This window comes from Pelodiscus sinensis, chromosome 5 (assembly GCF_049634645.1).
Source record: "Pelodiscus sinensis isolate JC-2024 chromosome 5, ASM4963464v1, whole genome shotgun sequence".
Lineage (NCBI taxonomy): Eukaryota > Metazoa > Chordata > Testudines > Trionychidae > Pelodiscus > Pelodiscus sinensis.
This window is the reverse complement of record NC_134715.1, coordinates 118,823,953-118,843,634: the sequence shown is the minus strand read 5'-3', so window position 1 is coordinate 118,843,634 and position 19,682 is coordinate 118,823,953. Positions and strand designations below refer to the sequence as shown.

At 40.1% G+C, this 19,682-nt stretch overlaps 1 protein-coding gene across 2 annotated transcripts in view; it reads right to left on the bottom strand.

The window, feature by feature from the left end:
• Window positions 1-19,682, bottom strand: part of LETM1 (leucine zipper and EF-hand containing transmembrane protein 1) — a 61,866-nt gene that overhangs the window by 21,644 nt on the left and 20,540 nt on the right. For both annotated transcript variants that reach the window (XM_075930895.1, XM_006134732.3), the window contains exons 6-10: window positions 13,431-13,634; window positions 11,909-12,028; window positions 11,315-11,446; window positions 6,763-6,942; window positions 2,994-3,149 (exon numbers count right to left, since the gene is read on the bottom strand). In XM_075930895.1, coding sequence (XP_075787010.1) covers window positions 2,994-3,149; window positions 6,763-6,942; window positions 11,315-11,446; window positions 11,909-12,028; window positions 13,431-13,634 — 792 coding nt within the window. The remainder of the gene's footprint in view (window positions 1-2,993; window positions 3,150-6,762; window positions 6,943-11,314; window positions 11,447-11,908; window positions 12,029-13,430; window positions 13,635-19,682) is intronic.

Sequence of the window (19,682 nt, the reverse complement as noted above, 5' to 3'; positions counted from 1 at the left end):
CCAGGGAAAAAGCTGCTGTGACCCAGCAGCGAGTGAAAGGGGGACTTCACATGAAGCGCCTTTGCCTTTACGGAAAAAAATGAATGAAAATGCTATTTGTTATTTATAGGGCTAAAATGCTGGGATAAAAAAGAAAAACAAAAAAACCATTGTAAAATGCAAACATGTAAAAGACAACAACAAAGGGGGGGAATGTTTTGCTTGGGGCAGCAGAAAACCTAGAGCTGGCCCCTTGGGAGAAGGAGAAGGAGAAGGAGAAGGAGAAGGAGGAGAAAGGGACAGGGGTGCAGGAGAGACAAATGCCAGGGGGCCAAGTGCAGACAATGAGGAAAAGGGCAGGAGGGGAGGTGTCAGTGGGAGGGGGGACAGGGTGATGCTGGGAAAGGAGAGGGTAAAGGCACTGGGGGCTAGATGGGGAGGAGGAAGTGCTAGGAGAAGGCTTGAAAGAAGGGGTGGGCATGAGGAAGGCAGGGATGGAGCAAGGCATCTGTGAGGACACAGGGGAACGGAGGCAGAGGTTGGTGAGGGGGTGGGTATCAGGGAAAAAGAGAAAAGGGGGCAGGGGCAGTGAGGGAAGGGGGAGGCACCAGGAGGGTGCAAGTGTGCCAAGGGATTCTGGGGGTGAAGCAGAAGGGCAGACACCTGCAGGGGAGGGACCAGCACCAGAGAAGAGAGGCAGGGCAGGTATGTAGAGGGAGGTTTTAGGAGAGGGGATGAGGAGGGGTAGCTCTCATGATCAGAGTGGGGCTACTGGAGGAGTGGGAACAGGGCGGAGAGAAGGGCTGGCGGAGGGGGGCAGGTCTCAGGAAGGCTGAGGGCAGTGAGAAGGGCAGGAGTCAGGACAGCAGAGGGTGAGGGGTTGAGGGGCAGCAGGCACCAAGGGAGCTGATGGAGCGAGGGGAGGAGACATGGCAGCAGAGAGAAAAGGTAGAGGTTTATAAGATTTTTATTAATAACCTGGGTGATATTTATTAATAACTTATTAGTAATTACTGTTCTTATTCTTATTAGGAATTTATGCCATAAAAAAGCACTTTTTTGGGGGGAGGGTGGCGAGTCCCTTTTTTGTCTGGCGAGTAGGGTTTTCCATAATTTGTCGACCCCTGACCATTAAATAACAGAGGGATACAATGAAAAGAGAGAAACTGACAAATCAGCTACATAGAACAGAAGGTGGGGCCAAGGGGAAAGGGTTAACAAGGAAGGAGGAAATTGCTTACTGTAAGAGTCAATTAAGTGGCTAATCTGGGGTCACTATGAATATCAAAAGGTGGGGAGGCTGTCTTTGTAATGTGTAAGATCATCATCACCTAGATTAAGGCCCATTCGCAACATATTGAATTTTAACATAAATAAAAGTTCTGAGGTTTGTTTTCAATAAACCTAACAGAAACTAAAAAAATACTCATGAAGAATTCCACAGAACAAGTATTGGGGGGAGGAGAGAACGAATACTAGAGAGAATAGGGATGTTAAAATGCAATTATGTTGCAAATGCAAATGTTAATTATGAAAATTTCAGCAGTTACATGGTTACACACAGGGGAAGGGAGGAAGGCAGATACAGAGGCAGCAGAGTGGGGGTGGGGGCAGGCATGGGAGCCAATATATGGGGGAAGAGGGAGCTGACAAGCTTATGGAAAAGTTTCCTCAATTATGACAGAATGCTGGAAGTCAGAGCACAATCACCTTTTCAAACAAGATTTTCTATAGGGCAAATCTGACAACCACGGATCAACATAAATAGGATAAACTAGTCATTTGTATGTGTTGAGAGCCATTTCCTGATTAATGACTGCTTAAAAATATTGTAACTATGTTCTAGATTTTTTGGGATTGTTAATAGTTATCTTTATAGAGAGTTCTCTGAAATTAGAGTCAAGTATCATCTGACAAAGTGGGTCTTTGCCCACGAAAACTTATGCTCTTACACTTCAGTTAGACTATAAGGTGCCACAGGACTCCTCGCTTCTTTTGAAATTAGAGTGTTGCTGTTCACTATTTTGTTCTATGAAAGCGAGGTTAGTTTTCCGTGTATGAATCAGTATCCTAGTATGTCAGTTTTCAAGATCACAAAATAGGTGACAGATAGAATCCAAAAAAACCTTTTATAGTATATTTTCAATAAATTCAGATTACAATAATGCAACAAAACATACAGTATTGCTACTCATGATTGAGATGGTTCCTTCCTCTCTGTATTGAGTTTCCTCCACAAAACAGTCTGGGTTTTGCGAAGCTTGTAAAATTCTTCTCTTAACATAGTACAGGTTGAAACTCTCTAATCCTAGACACCTGGGACCTGACCTGTGCCAAATCAGAGAACTTGACGAATCACAGGTGGTCAATATTGTCTAGCAGCATTATCAGCACTTCAGCTGCTCACTAGTCTCTTAGAAGAGATTTAGGGGTAAATCAGAGCTAAACAGCAGCATAGAACTCTGAAAGCCAGGACTGTAGGCTGTAAATAGACTTTATGGGATTGCAGGAAACTTGGCCACATCCATAATAAATGGATATCCAGCTAACTAAAAGTCATGCCAGACCACAGATGCTGGCAGACCAGAGAGTGCCGAACTAGAGAGGTTCATCCTGTATATGTATTTTAAACCCAAGATCCAGCAAAGTACTTATATTCATGTATAAATACTGTGCTTGCTTGGGGACAGTGAACTATCATCTAAGCCCTATACATTCCCCATTTTATAACATTACCCTTCAGCTATTCAAATCTTCTATTAAGTAGCTAAATGATGAAATGGACACCCCAAGAATGTTTTCCTTTCATCTTGACCAATTGTTATCTGTTTAGCAAAATGCCACATAATGCCCAAGGGTGTTATACAAACAATTAGTAACATTAAAAGTGGAAGTGCAGAGGTCTACTATTTTCCTCAAATCACTGAACTGTGTTGAGGAAATTCATTTGTCTCTAAAGACAGTGATATTTTTGTACTGTATCATAAAACCGGTCTTTGATACTAAAAAATTACCTTAATGCCTTCTAACACTGGTGCTGTATCTATCAAGGTCTCTGTATGCTTTGTCAAATCCACACTAGTCAATTCCTGTTCAGTCTCCACAGCTATCTGGCTTTTCTTTACATGTTCGGCAGCTGCTTCAAGGTCCACTGCAGAATCCACCTCTTTCTGAATTTCAAAACCACATTAACAAAGGCACTGATTAATACAAACCTGCATTATGTTTTTCGGTTTTCAGAATTATCTGCTTAATTAGATACAGGTTACAAGCAGGGATGTGAAAGATTAACAAGTTAACCAGTAAGCATCACCCACGGAGGAGGAGTGTCTGGAGCAGCTCCTGCCCACCACAGAGGCAGGGGATTCTTTCAGCCCCACAGGACCCATTGCGGATGGGGCCCTCCAGCCCAGCCAAAGCAGCCCTGGTCCGCAGAGGTGGGGGCTGCAGGCAGGGGCTGCTCTGGCCAGACTGGAACAGCCCCTGCCTGTGGTAAGGGAGGAGCCACTCCAACCTGCACAATCTCCCTTTCATCTAATAATCACTTAAACGTAATGTTTAACTGATTAGCACAGTGTTTCCCAAATGGTGCTCCCCTCCCCCCGCCCATAAAGAGACAGAGGAGCCCAGCGCACAAAGACGCTGGCTCCTTCCCCGCTCCCCTTTCAGACATCTCCCACGTCCCCCGCGGGATGGGGCCCTCCAGCCCAGCCAAAAAAGCAGAGTGGCAGCAGGGGATGTGGGAGAGGGATCTTGGGTTGATCGGGCAGAAGCGGGACAAGCAGCTGTTGCTGCTGCTAGGTCCCTTGGTAAAGGCAGCATGTGTGTGTGTGTGGGGGGGAAGAGTACTATCAGTGAGTGGAACACTGGAACTCCTACTCACCGTGAGGATCGGAACAAATCCCCATACACACTGTGAGGACACGTGGCTCCTGTGTGTGACTAAGTTTAAGAATTCAATCTAATATCAAAATTCCCCATGGATCGTTGGTTAAAAGAAGGAACTTTAAAGAGAAAAGTGAGTACTTCAAACTCCAATATTTTTACTGAAACCAGCAAGGAAAATACTGAGGCAGCTCAAGTTAATTATGAAAAATTTCAGCTGACTAATAAGAAACGCATGTATTGTGAGGACTATTTGGCATTTGGATTCACAAGCAATGGAAATGAAGATGCTCCAGGTGCCCAGTGTGTAGTGTGCAACAAAATATTATCTAATAGTTGTTTAGTACCTGCTAAATTGCGAAGACATTTTGAAACAAATCATCCAGAATACAAAGATAAAGACATCAAGCTTTTGCTTAAAAAAACTAAATCGCTTGAAAAAAGTAAACTCTTTATGTCAAAAATTGCCAGATCTGATAATGAAAATGCAACAGAGGCATCTTACAAAGTAAGCTATCATATATCGCTCGCCGAAGAAGCACACACTATTGGGGAATCACTCATAAAACCACGTGCAAAAGATATTGTGATGTGTATGTGGATCAGGAGTCTAGTAAAAAAAGTTGAGGCTGTGCCACTATCAAACAATACTATCACACGTCGTATTCACGATCTTGCTGCTGACATCGAGAAGGAGCTTATTTTTCGGCTGCATTTATGTGATGCATATGCATTACAATTAGACGAGTCCACTGACGTTGCAGGTCTTGCAGTTCTGCTTGTATTTGTCCGTTATGATTTTAATAGTTCTATTGAAGACTTACTTTTATGTGAATTTTTGCAAACCAATACAACTGGTGAGAATATATTCAATTGTATCAATAACTTTATGAAAACACATCAAATAAGCTGGGAAAAATGTGTTGATGTGTGCAGTGATGGTGCCAAAGCAATGGTAGGAACAGTGGCTGGCGCTGTAACACGAATAAAAAATGTAGCACCAAAGTGCACCAGCAGTCACTGCATTCTCCACAGACACACTCTGGTAGTTAAGAATATTTCTCCCTCTCTTAAAAACGTGTGGGACGAAGCAGTACAGATTATTAATTATATAAAAACTCGACCATTACAATCAAGACTGTTCAAAATTATGTGTGAAGATATGGGTAGTCAGCACACAGCCCTGCTTCTACATACAGAAGTCAGGTGGCTATCACGAGGAAAAGTGCTGGTTAGATTATTTGAATTGTGTCATGAGCTCTCTGCAAATCTGATGGATCACAAATTCCAACTGTCTGATCGTTTAACAGACTTTTTGTGGTTATCTAGAGTTGCGTATCTTGCAGACATCTTTACAAAACTAAATGAAGTAAATCTGTCGCTGCAAGGAAAGAATGTAAATATTTTTAATGCGAAAGACAAAATTTTGTCATTGTCACGGAAGCTACAGTTTTGGATCTCATCTGTAGGACGAAATGATTTGGATTGTTTACCAACTCTGAATGATGTCCTTGAAGAAAATGGATACAAACTTGATGAAGATATTCGCAGTGACATTGCAGATCATCTCTGCGATTTATACACGAACATCATTAAGTATTTTCCAAACATCAATGACAACAATAACTGGATTCGAAATCCATTAAGTTTAACAGAAAAGCCAGTCAGTTTTTCTACACAAGATTATGAAAACCTAATTGAAATCGCTTCAGATGGCCAATTAATACAAAAATGTAAAGAAGTTTCTCTGATTACATTTTGGAGTGACTTATGTCAAACTCAAGAATATTCATCTTTATCAAGATGCGCAATTCGTCAGCTGTTACCCTTTGCCAGTACATACTTGTGCGAAACTGGGTTCTCGAACTATGCAGCAAAGAAAACGAAATACAGAAATCGACTGAATGCTGCGCCAGATATGCGAATCCAACTTTCTAGTATTAAACCAAATATAAAAAGAATTTACCAAGAAAAGAAGAAAAACCACTCTTCACATTGAAAACTATGAATATAATTAATATTTGATAGTTTTATTTTTTGTACATATTTAATATGATTTTTGTTGAATATAAATTAATGGTGTTATATTCAATATGTTGAATTTAAATGAATGGTGATCTCATGACCGTATTTAGCATCTTATTACCACCAATTGTGGTGTACTGGCTGTCTGTGTGCGTTTGGGTGTGGGGTTTTATTTTTTATTTTTTTTTTTTGCTCGACAAACTTAATCCCTGGCTAGGGGGTTCCTTGAAATTTTTCTGAGTTTGAAAGGGTTCCGTGGTCAAAAAAAATTGGGAAACACTGGATTAGCAAATTAAATGAGATTTTACATCCTTATTTCCAAGACACTACAAAACCTACAAGAATATTTCTGTCTGTTACAAACTGATCAATTTCCATTAGCATGTCGAAGCATATTTCATAAAAATATGAATAAAATTATGCCTTTTAAAGATAAGGCTTGATTGAAGAAGAACGATTTCCACAAACAAGTAAGCCTAATAGTTTATATCACGTATATTCAAATTTTTTGAATGTTAAATATTAGCAAATCTAATTGCAAAGAATGTTTTAGATTAGAAAAATTCGGAAAATCTTTAAAGAAACCAAAAAGTATTTTCTGTTGGCTTCCTATAACAGAATCAAACAGAACAGGTGGAAATGACATTTTAGATCATCTAGTCAATCCCCTGCATTTCAGGATTGTTCTCTATATTTCTTTGACAGCACTCTCCCACGTGTAGGATTCACCACATCTTCCAAATGTGCATTTTGAAGGCTTTTTGATTAGACACAAAACCCAGGAGTAGATGCACTATAAATCCAAAAAGTCCACAATGGGCACATTCATGCTATTTATGCACTTATTTTCTGACAGTGGGAAGTTGCACTTACTGTTGCTGCAGCCTGAAGGATTTCTTTGGCTCTCTCAGCAGCTTCAGACATTCTTTCCATCTCTTTTTCTTGATTTTCTTTTCTAATGGCTGCTTCTTCCTGAAGTGTTGCTTCCAGCTTAGCTTTATTGTCTATTTTTTCACCCTCAACTTCTGCTGCTTTGACTTGAGCCTCTTTGGCCTAAACAGATTGCAAAGACAACATGAACAAACTACTACATTTTGAATTATGTAGTTAAGATGTCTTCAACAGTCTTGAACACACTGTCAAACAAAAAAATACTCTAAATTATATCAAAGAGAATTCTGTTTATCTTGAAAAACTTTCATAACTTGTTTACTTCAATATTGTTAAAACTTTTTATTGTCTAAGATCACTAAGCAGCTATACAAGTCATTCCTTTCTCCTGTTCCCTATATGAATCTTTCAGAACAAAACTTTAAGCAAGTTTTGAAAAACCTTTCCTTAAAAACAGACATGTTTGGCAGATCATATTTTTAAGTTAACTTTTATCCCAGTAACAGCTCCCAAAATAGTGAACTATACACACAGGAAGATGCAGCGCTTACAATCCAAGTCAAAAGCAACATCAGAAGGATGAGGAAGAACATTTATAATCTACTATATATTTTAGAGAGTTTGTCTGTCTGTTTGATTAAGAATTCCTCCTAAGCGGTAAGAGCTAGGACCATCACATTTGGTATACAGCTCTCTCGTACCATAACTTAAAATAACATGAGGGTTTGGTTATTCAGGGAAATGGGATGTATGTGGAATAAATAGGATTGCTTCTCATAAAACAAACAAAAATGAGAATCACCAAAGCAAGTATAAGTATAGTCCTCAAAACTGACATAACTGAGTGAATGTTAAAAAAGACTGAACCAAGATGAGCCAGAAAAATAGGAGGAACTTGGAATAGGATTGCTTCTCAATTAACCATACAGAAAACGGATTAAATGAAGGTACGGCTGACCAGTGGAAAATCTGGGGAACTACAATCACATTAGCCAACTCTCTCAGCACCATCTGATGCATTAGATCCAGCCCCATGGATCTGTGCATGTCCAATTTTTCCAAATAGTCCTTAACCTATTCTTTCACTACTGAGGGTTGCTCACTACCTTCCCATACTGTGCTAGCTGGTGCAGGAGTCTGAGAGCTGACCTTGTCTGAGAAAATCGAGGCAAAAGAGCATTGAGTACTTCCTCTGTGCTGGTTAGGCCTCAGTTGGAATATTGTGTCCAGTTCTGGGCACCGCGTTTCAAGAAAGATGTGGAGAAATTGGAAAGGGTCCAAAGAAGAACAACAAGAATGATTAAAGGTCTAGAATACATGACCTATGAAGGAAGGCTGAAAGAACTGGGTTTGTTTAGTTTAGAAAAGAGAAGACTGAGGGGTGATATAATAGCCGTTTTCAGGTATCTAAAAGGGTGTCATAAGGAGGAGGGAGAAAACCTGTTCACATCTTGGCCTCCGTGGATAGAACAAGAAGCAATAGGCTTAAACTGCAGCAAGGGAGGTTTAGGTTGGACATTAGGAAAAAGTTCTTAACTGTCAAGGTGGTTAAACACTGGAATAAATTGCCCAGGGAGGTTGTGGAATCTCCATCTCTGGAGATATTTAAGAGTAGGTTAGATAAATGTCTATCAGGGATGGTCTAGACCAGGGGCGTCCAAACTTTTTTCAAAGAGGGCCAGATTTTATGAAGTGAACATGAGTGAGGGCCGACCATTTTGCCTGACATTCTTTGAACCATTAAAATTAAATGCAAATTAACTATTTTATGTAAAGTTTATTGCAAACGGCATACTTTTCATTTCGTCACATGGATGACAAATCTAAACAGGTGTTAAATCACTCTGCCTTTCATATCTGAAGGCCAGATGAAAAAAAAATCTAGGAAGCTGAAATATATGTCAGGAACATTGTAAAGTACATTACATATTATTGGTAATAAAGGTTGTCTGTCAACTTTTAAGTTCAAAAAATATGAACTGGAACATAACACCGAGTATACATGTTGTGTCCAAATATATTTATAACTGATTTAGACCAACTGACATTAACTGAGATTTTACAATGTATTCATCTCAATACATATGGATTTGTTGGGGGCCATAAAAGATAGATATTGCCAAATTACCTGTGGGGCCGTATTAAACCGGAACACGGGCCGCAATTGGCCCGCAGGCCGGACTTTGGACATGCCTGGTCTAGACAGTATTTGGTCCTGCTATGTGGGCAGGGGACTGGACTAGATGACCTCTTGAGGTCCCTTCCAGTCCTAGTATTCTATGATATCATCTGTAACGAGGTTGCCTTCTCCATTCTGTAAGGGTCTCACATTTTGCCTGACCTTTTTGTTGCTAACGTACCCGTAAAAACCCTTTTTATTATGTTTCACATCCCTTGCTAGCTGCAACTCCAATTATGCTTTGGCCTTCCTGATTACACCCTTACATGCTCAAGCAATATTTTTATACTCCTTTCTAGTCATCTGTCCAAGTTTCCAGGTCTTTTTTGTATTTAACACAGAAATCTTCAGTGAGGTTAAGCCAAGCTGGTCACCTACCATATTTGATATTCTTTCTGCACATTGGAATCGTTTGGCCCTGCATCCTCAAGAAGGCTTCTTTAAAATAGAGCCAGCTCTTCTGGACTCCTTTCCTTCTCATATAGCCTGCCTATCAGTTTCCTGAGGGAGTCAAAGTCTGCTTTTCTGAAGTCCAAGGACCATATTCTGCTGCTCTCCTTTCTTCTTTTTAATCAGGATCCTGAACTCAACCATCACATGGTCACCGCTGCTCAGGTTGCCACCTGCTTCTACTTCCCCTACAAATTCTTTCCTGTTTGTGAACAGCAGGAGAAGAGGAGCATGACGCCCAATTGGTTCCTCCAGCACTTGCACTTGGAAATTTCTCTCACTATTCTCCAAAAACTTCCTGAATGGTCTGTGTACTGTTGTATCGCTCTCCCAGCAGATGCCAGACCAGGGTGATTTAAATTCCCCATAAGAACTAGAGCCTGTGATCTAGAAACATCTGTTCACTGTCCAAAGAAAGCCTTGTTTACCTCAGCCTCCTGTTGTGATAGATTATAGCAGACACCCACCATGACATCACCCCTGTTAATCTTGCTGCTAATCTTAACCCAAAGACTCTCAACAGGCTTTTTTCCGGTTTCATACTGAAATTCTGAGCAATAATACTGCTCTCTTACATGCATAGATTTATTTTTGAATGCCTTTTTAAAATTCTACAATTTTAAGTTCAACTTTTATGGTCAAGAGATTGCACATAATTTTATTAGGTGAACTGAAAAATACTGTTCCTTTTGTTTTTTTATAGTTCCAAGTATTTGTAATAAATAATAAATAAAAAATGAGCACTGTGCACTTTGTGTTCTAACTGAAATTAATATTTGAAAATGTAGAAAGGAGCCAAATTCTCCAAATAAGGTGAACATTAAATCTTTGTGTCAAGCAATCTGTGAGAAAAAGTTACTCTCGAGATATGTCAGAAAGCTTAATTATAACTGTGCCAGTGATGATGATTTCAAAGTCCAAAGAGAAATTTGTGTTTTGAGAACCATGCTGATCTTCCATAACTAATTTTTAATGCAAGATTTCAGATACAGCATACTCTTAAACAGTTTTTACTAATGAAGATTTGTTCAGATCCCTTCCTCTCTACAAAGCAGAACAGTAAACTTTTAGTTTCTCCTGCTTACTTACGGTCTTTGGACATCAGAGATATTTTGGTTAGGCTCACCCAATATGTTACTCTTAATGGAAGAAAAAAGCATAATACAGCCAGGCTGCCTTTTATTTATTTTCAACTCAAACTCGAATTTGCAGACAGAGAAATGTATACTTTGACCAACTGCATGTTGCACAGCAGCCTGCAAGAGCCAGAGAGTCACAATGTGTGCAACAGACAGCAGCCATCCTCACTGTAGCCATCTTTAACATGGCAGTAGAGCCTCACAGGCTACATATCTTAAGATCTTTACCTTGCTCAGTATGTTCTTTACCTCATACTGAGACATAATACTCCAAGCTTGAACTTTTTTTTATTTTATTTTATTTTTTGGCCTGCCATGCCTATGGGATTAAAGATCAATGTGAAGCAGGACACATTTGATTTAAGGTTCATTCTTTCCTCAGTCTTTAATACATGCCAATTTTCTCTATGTGTTTTCAAAGTGCCTCAGAGCGACCTGTTAAAGACAGTTAGGCTTTCCTCAGGACTATGAACAATAAGTCTTCCAACTCCTGCCTATTCATTCTGACACGTAGTAGCACGCACAAAATTTTCAAACACTTGCTGATTTTGATCAGCCAGTCTTCCAGATAAGCAAATAAATATACCATTCAAGTAAATTATAGTAGCTACACTTTTTACACAGGAGAAATACAAAACTAACACTTAACACTAAAAACAATGTAATTGCTGTGTGTATGTACACACACACACAGAGCCTATTTTTAAATAAACTAGTTCTCACCGAAAGACAGTGTACTGTAGTGGTGATACAGAGCAATACATACCACAATCTCTGGTAGTGTCTGGAGTGTAGTTTTAAGCTGATCAGCTGGTGAAAGTGTATCCGGAAGATACATAGCTCTGGATAAAATAAGCAATGAAGTGGGGATTTCTTGGTTCAGGTGCAGATCTAGCCACTGTAATTCAATAGATATATATATATATATATATAGTTATATTTTATCACAGAGAACAATAGGAATTATGCAGTAAATTGAAAGTTACCACTTATTTTCCAGATACAATATAAAACAACACGCATGGGTATTATATTTAATTCTTACCAGTTACTAATTTCTCCCAAAAAGAACTGTGATCTTTAGATGAAAGCCACTATATACAATAAATGCCAGAGGAGTAGCATTCTCTTAAACTAAAGAGATAAAATAACTGTTTTCCTTTGAGATCAAAGTCACAATTTATGAAAGATCCATAATTTGAGTCTGATTAATGTATATTAATTTATAACTCAGAAAACAGTAACAGATTCAGAAAAGGACAATACCCATGTTGTTTGTTTATATAATATACTTACACAGTACAGTACTACTATGTACTATTATTACTACCATATTGAAGCAATCTTACTGGATATATACCTGTTTAAGTTGTTCCTTTAGTCGTTCTTCTGTTACGCCAAGAGCTCTCATACCTCTTGCTCTACATGCTGCCTGCAGTTCTTTAACAGTAAGACTGTCAACTCCTTCCTCCGCAATCAGCTATAAACAATAAAAAATAAACATCTCATGTGTAAAAATGTAACAGAATAGTAAGCACATTACCTAGATGTTTAAAACAATCACTAAGGGCTGCTGTGATAAAAAAAAAATAGATAGCCACAATGTTTGGAACAAGAGTTGGACATTATTATGTGGTATGGTTCAAGCAGAGTTAAGTTTCAGAACTTCATGGGTTTGGGTGGGAGATATAGAGTTGGTAAATATTTTAAATCAATTCTATACCATTAAATTTGCACTTATAAAAATATTTTCCCTTTCATTCTAATTGAGCTATTTATATTGTCATTAATGGTAGTTACAAGTAGAGATCTGTGGGGAAACATATATAAATCGAAAGAGTGAAATGGTATGGTGGATATAAAGGAAATAACCTAGTGCTAATGTACATATAGCTAAACTTGTCAAATGGATAGTCCTATCAAGTCCATGTTTACCACTTTATGTCCATGGATCCGTAACTGACAGATTTTAAGAACTTGAGAGGTGAGTTAATGAGCTGTGGTTACAGGAGATAAATTCAGAGATGTACTACCTGCATCAGTGACTTTATTAACCAGAAAACTATTGTATTTTTCACTTGTATTTATCTATCTCTAGAAGTCCTTCATAAACAGGACTTTTCCTCAAATATGAGTGGCTTTTCAGAACCAATTAAAGCTACTGGACTTTGGAACTTTGTTCAATTAACAATGCTGTCTGTGCAAGTATGCACTATGCAAGCTTCTCCAAAACAGTTCTGTTGATGTAATCATACCTAATATATTCATATTAACATGAAACATTTCAGTTCTAACACTCCTGATCAGAGAGATTGCCAGTCATGGTAAAGCACATAGCGAGAAAGATGAGCACAAGTGGTTAGCAGAAGACACAAACTAGATCGTTTGAGGAAACTCGCCTAATTTTAAGGCTTCAACCTTTTTGCTGAAGTCTACAATTAGTACTAGTAAAACAGACAAAAACAAATATATGCCTAAGTTAGATTTTTATCCATAAATGTTAGTAAACATCAATTTGACCATATACACAAACCAATGAAAAAATATTTCCCTCAATAATAATTTAAAAAAATTACAGATAGGAAAAATGAGAAATATATGGATTAGGACTTATTAAAGTTTGATTTGACATGATGCAGACATTTTATTTTTCACTTAATTACTTTTTGAATCTCAACAATCAGTCATTAAATGACTCTCTCCTCCATAATTTCCCACCACTGTGATATTTAAAATCCACAAAAATGTTTAAAAAGCTTTAAAATAAAATGGATAATATTAATCAAAAGTATAAAAAATAAAAATATACTTGTCAAGCTTAACTACAGCATTGGAACAGATAAGCATTTATTTTTCATCAAATCATGTTTCAAGTGACTTACTTTGTCATCTGCTTTCATGGATCTCAGCCTCATGATCAACTGGAAGCGCAGAAAATTATTTGTCCCCATTGACTGAAGTTCCAACAGTTTACAGAGAGCTACCAGTTGAGGCCTAGTAAGATTGTCCAGTGTAAGTTCATCTTCAAACAATTTAGAGAACCGTAAGATCTCCTCATTACTAGGCCGTTCACCAGTCTCTCGGATCTAAGATAATTAAAAAAAAATAAATAAAAAAAAATCTCAAAGCAAGTTTCATGGATAAAATATTTTTAACAATTAGTACTGAACAGTTCTTAACTAAAATATTTTGCTCCAATTCTGATTTTTCACAATGTTATCACATTTTGTATTTAGAGGCAGGGGTTTTTTGCCTTTCAAAAAAAGGTGAGAGAGGCTGGAACAGAGGGAAAATAAAGTTTTACTTTGCAGAAGCTGCACTTCCCTCTACTCCCCACTTCTTTACCTCCCTCCCCAATTAGCTACAGTGAAACCTTTGTTATCCGGCACCCTGTTAACCAGAAAACTTTGTTAACTGTCATTGCCCCCAGTCACATCTTCATGCGTACAGGCCTAGCTTGGTTTACCACGACTGGCTTAATTTTTTATTTAAGAAGTACTAATCATCTAACTCAAAACAGAAATGTGAGACCAACTGCCTCACACTACAAAACTACCAATATTAAAAACTTGAGTTTTACTATTATTGTCCATTGGTTTTTCCTAGGTTGATGGGACCCTCAGATAACCAGAACACCCTAATCTCTGAGCATGCTGGATAACACGTTTTACTGTATTTGGCTGCATTCTTACCCTTTCACCTTTTCTGTGTTATTTTCCCAGATAATTCGACACGAACCAAGACGAGAACTAGGATACGTCATCCATGGTCAACACTGACCGACGGAGGCCAACAACAAGTACCCCGACACTCCCTCTCATTCCCATACCCTCTACCACCACCAAACTCCCTTCCAGACCCTACTATCCTCACCCCCTCCTGCTCTCCACCTCCCACCCAGATCCTGCATCCCTATCCCACTCAATGGCAGTGCTGTCCTGCACACTAAGCCCCTCATTTTTGTTCCCACCTCAGAGGAGGTCCACAAAATCCACTAACTCTGGAACCCCAGAAAAATAAATCTGGCCTATGGAAAGCCCTGAATCTCAGTCTTCCCTGTCCCTTCTCCCTCACCTCACAGAGGCTGGAGAGCCAGAAAAGTGAGCTGTGTCAGTTGGGGGCACATCAGTGAGAGTTGGGAGTTCTGGGAGTTTTTTGCTTCTCACTTGTGTGGTCCCCAACTGATTATTCTGAGAGTCAGTAGCCCCAACCCAAAAAAGGTTCCCCACATCTGCCATAAAGAAAAAAAAAAATGGAAACATTTTGTGTTGGACATAATTTTAAATAAAGTAAAACATTAAGTTTGATAAACTAATGCGAGAAAGTTAACATACTTAATCCGTTTAATAATTTAAATTAAAACTCTCTCCCCCCAGCTGCAGCACCAGCAAAATGACTTGGGTGTAATTATGTAATTCATGGTGAGTTTCCATTAGCAACGGGCAGTCTGCAGAAAGGTTTGGAGAGGGTGGCCTTGGGGAAGGGATGGGGTAGATCCTGGTTTGCCCGAACATTTTAAAAAGTGATCTTGCATGTAAAAAGGTTGGAGACCACTGCAGTGAGGATTAACCAGGAATAAGCATATTGACTGGTTTTACTGTGCATTACCATCTTGGCTGTTGACCTGAGCAGAGTCAAGCCTGCTGAGTACATCTGCAAGAAAAATCCATGCGCTACAGGAATTGGTGATAACTGATCTCTTTGATTATGTATGCAGACAATATAAAATAATGCTAAGGAATTCATGCTGGTGGAGGTACAACAGAAATAATTATTTGTTATTATTAACGATGCAAAAGCATTTTTGCAACTGTTATGTTCTCATCTCTGGTGTTCTTGGTTAATGCCAATTTGGGTTATTATCTAAATTCACCTTATAGTTGCAGATGGCTATTACATTTCACTTCCTATCCTGTAATACTGCTATATACGGTTACTGTGTTCCACAGCAGAGGAGTCTGTTTTTCCGAGTGACATTATTCCTATGTACAAACAGTAATTTGAAAGCCACTTGGAATTCTTCTAAATGAAATGGCACTATTAAATGATTAACTCCACATTTAAAACAATATACTGTAAAACCTAATTGCAGCTCAAAGTAATTTAATTCACAAACTGTGACAATTGTTCAGAGAAACAAAGAGGATTTCTCACCTTTGCTCCAAGAACACAACATGCTATCTCACAACATTCATCATTGTGTAAGGTGTACTTTTTTTTAAATTTAAAAATTATCTATCATGATTTAACAAATAGTAATACGGAATTCAAAGAACCTTAAGGATAAATGGTTCAGTCTTTACACACACACCCCCCATCACTCCGTCAGAGTACCTAATTAAGTCTTAAGTCTGTCATTACTAATAGACAAAGCTGTGCTAGATACGTAATAAAGGTCTGACGTGTGGAAGCCATTTCATATTTAGCTAGAAGCCACTTCATATAACAGAAGCCATTTAAGTTTCTTGCTTCTTCATGTACGCTAGAGAGTGAACTCTCCTTCACCAATGTGAGAAAGGCCAGAAGGATGAGCTATTGGAATGCGTTAATTGCGTTGTTTTGAGCTGAAGCTCTTACTCCCTACTACTTGTTTCTTCTTGCTGATAACAGTCTCCTCTTTTGAGTTTAATTGATGATTTCTGTAATTGGATGCCCTGACGTCAGACTTGTTTGGTTAAGAGTATAAAGTACTAGGATTGATTTGTATTAGCAGCTTTATGGGGCCCGCCTCTGCTGGGGTCACGTTTGGCTCACTTTGTGCCTTATTGATCAATAAAGCTGTTTGGTTAGTCGCCTAAACACAGAGAAGTCTTTTGCTTCGACACGTTAAGCATGCTGCCCTCAGTTCTATGCTGTTGATGTGTAGGGCCAGATCAGCCTGAGACCACTGGCCCCGTAGATTGGCTTCCCAACCTAGGTTGGAAGCGTCCATCACTAGTAAGATGGCTGAGAGGGGAGAAAGGAGACACCAGGCCCCTTGTTCATGGCGTCCACCCACAAACGTAGCGAGTTGAGGACTGGTCCCAGCAGGGTCCCAGCTTTATGCCTGTGTTGTGATAGGCTGGTTTCTACACTGATGCTAATCATATTTCTAACAGCCTGAGTACTGAACCACATAGGTGCAGGCAGGTATATACATAAGGCAGTTCCTTGCTGTAGTGGTCAGAAACTGGGAAATGTTCTAGATTATGTCCACCAGAGCCTGAAATCTGGACTTTGATAGAGGCATTCTTGTTTTAACAGAGCTTAGGATGGCCCTTATAAACTCTATTCTTTGAACTGGGGTCAAAGTGGGATTTGCCTCATTTACGAGCAGTCCCAGGTTCTCAAATGTCTGATTTGAGCCTCTACCTGAAGACTGGAACAGCCTTTGACCAGCCACTTGTACACATTCAGAAATACTTATATGTGATTCTTCTGGAGGAATGTGCCACTATGGACATGCATTTCTTGAATACCCAGGGGGCTGATGACAGGCCAAAAGGTAGAACAGTCAATTGATAGTGAGCTCTATTCAGTACAAATCTGAAGTACTTCCTGTGGGAAGGGACAATGACTATATGGAAGTACATGTCTTTTAGGCCGAGGATGGCATACAAGTCTGCCAGATCTAGAGATGGGATTATCGAGGCAAGAGAATCCATACAGAATTCAGACTTGGTTATAAATATGTTCAGTTCCCTCAGATCAAGAATGCATCTGAGACCTCCCTGGGCCTTCGGTATTAGGAAACATCAAGTGTAAAACCCATACTCCTTCATTGCTATCTGTAGGTGCAATGAAGGAGTGCAGTGATCCTACAGATAGGTGTGAATTTGGAGAGCACTGCACAAGTATTGATATTCTAAGCTGCAGGTCCCCAGTAGAATAAATTTTCCTTCCAAACAAATTTCGTTTTTTGCACCCTTGGTTTTTTGAGGATGGTGCCTGGATTCCCCGGTGCTCTCTTTGGTTAGCAGCATCGACTACTAACAAGTCTGGTGGTGGGTGGGCATCCAAATGTTCATACCCCTTAGAGAGTACAAAATAGCACCTCATTTCATTTTGCTGTGGGGGACAAAGGATCTGCTAGAGAGACCTGGTCATGTTGAAAATAGTGTTGAAAATGGGGAGAACTACACAGAAGGGACCTGAGGAGGATAGGATTTCTACAACTGGGTCCGTCTCCTCAGTGACCCTCCTTTGTGAGTATGCCCCAATTCTGGGCTACCTTGGGCAACAACTGTTGCAGCATTCTGCTGTCCTCGAGGGCTAGAGCAATAGAAGAATTTTCCACCGACTCATTTGGAGAGGAGGGGTTAAGTGCTGAATCACTGCCCTCTACTCCCATAGGATCATGTTGTGGTTGAGATGGTGAGTTTCTTGGCACTGTGGCTGTGTCTAGACTACATCCCCCTTTCGACAGAGGGATGTAAATTAGACACTTCGAAATTGCAAATGAAGTGGGGATTTAAATATCCTGCTCTTCATTTTCATAATCGCATCATGGTGTTCTTTCGAAAAAGCGCCATTTCGATATTAAAACTACAGCCTAGACATGGTTCTTTTGAAAAAGCCTGCCGTTTTCGAAAGATCCTGTACTCCTCAACAAATGAGGTTTACAGGATCTTTCGAAAAAGCCTGCCGTTTTCGAAAGAATTGCATCTAGATTGCTGTTTTACTTTCAAAATGGTGCAATTATGCAAATGAAGCATGGGATATTTAAATCACCGCTTCATTTGCAATTTCGAAGTGTCTAATTTACATCCCTCTGTCGAAAGAGAGATGTGGTCTAGACATAGCCTGGTTTACAGGATCGGTCGGCAAAGGCTTCCCCAACCAACAGATCCGCATCTAGACTGCTGCACTGTGCTGGATCAGCTGATTGTTGACACAGCACAGCGGCCATGTTTATTTTAATGAAGAGGGGATTATTTAAATCCCCGCTTCTTTGCCTATGCTGGGTAAACTAGTTTACATGGCTCTGTCGACGGAGCCATGTAGTCTAGACATACCTCCTGTGTTCCAAAGGTATACACTGCAGGAGGCATATACAGTGCCAGGTGGAACACCAAAATTGTGACCCTAGGTAGTAAAAAGGGGGCACCTAATGTTGGCACAGATGAATAGACAACTCCTGGTGCCATGGCAGTCACAGGTGCCAGTGCTGTGGTGGCCACCGGTATCAGTGCCGGTGCTGGAGCAAACATTGATGATAATGCCTGAATGACCATCAGAGCAGTAGTCACCTCCACTGGGGGAGCGGTCTCTGGAGTCATGACTATCATCAGTGCAGTTACTGCCTGCACCAAGGTTATCAGCAATGGAAGAGGTATTGGGGTAGAAACTAAATTTATACCTGCTATTGGTCCCAAAAGTGGTACCAACACATACTGGACCAAGGAGTCTGCTGCCGCAGCCTGAGGAGTGAACACCATGGGAACCTGGGAAAGTTGCGTGAACTCTGGTGCCAGGGCTACCAAGGTCAGTCTTGGCGTGGGACTTTGAATAGGCCCAAAGTACCCAGAATGACCACTAGGGATTCCCAGCTGGGTGCCACTGCCTCAGTGGGTGTTTATGGTGACACATGGACCTCGACCTCCTACTGCTGGACGTATGTAAACAGCAGGAGTCCGCATCAGAATCTGTCTCTGAGGCTGATGACCAATTAAGCACTGCAGAGCAGGAGGACTCTGGATACTGTAAGACATGGTCTCATCATGGTTTGTGTGTGCAACAGAGAAGTACTCTCTGGGGATGGCAAGCTGCATGGTAATGGGAATTGTCGAATCAATTCCAGGGCCACCTCAAAGGTCTCTGGGGTCGAAAGCAGCTAAATGTGCCAGTTATGACAGTCCAGGGAGTGATGGAAGGGTGGACTCAATTGGTCCTTTCGTGGGGCTGGAGTTGATGTGCCGCCAGGCACCAGTTTCTCAGACCATACCTGTTGTCATGATTATGAGGGTTAGCCAGCAGCCTGGGGATTAAGGGGTTAACTACACCTAGCCAGGTGGAGTGACCAATAGGAATGTAGGTGGGATTTTTCAAACTGGGACAAAGGAATTTGGCTTTTTTTCTTTTCTCCCTTTTGTCTCTCTCTGAGGGAGCTCTCTGCAATTACAGAGAGGGACAAGCATGTCTCTCTCTCTCTCTCC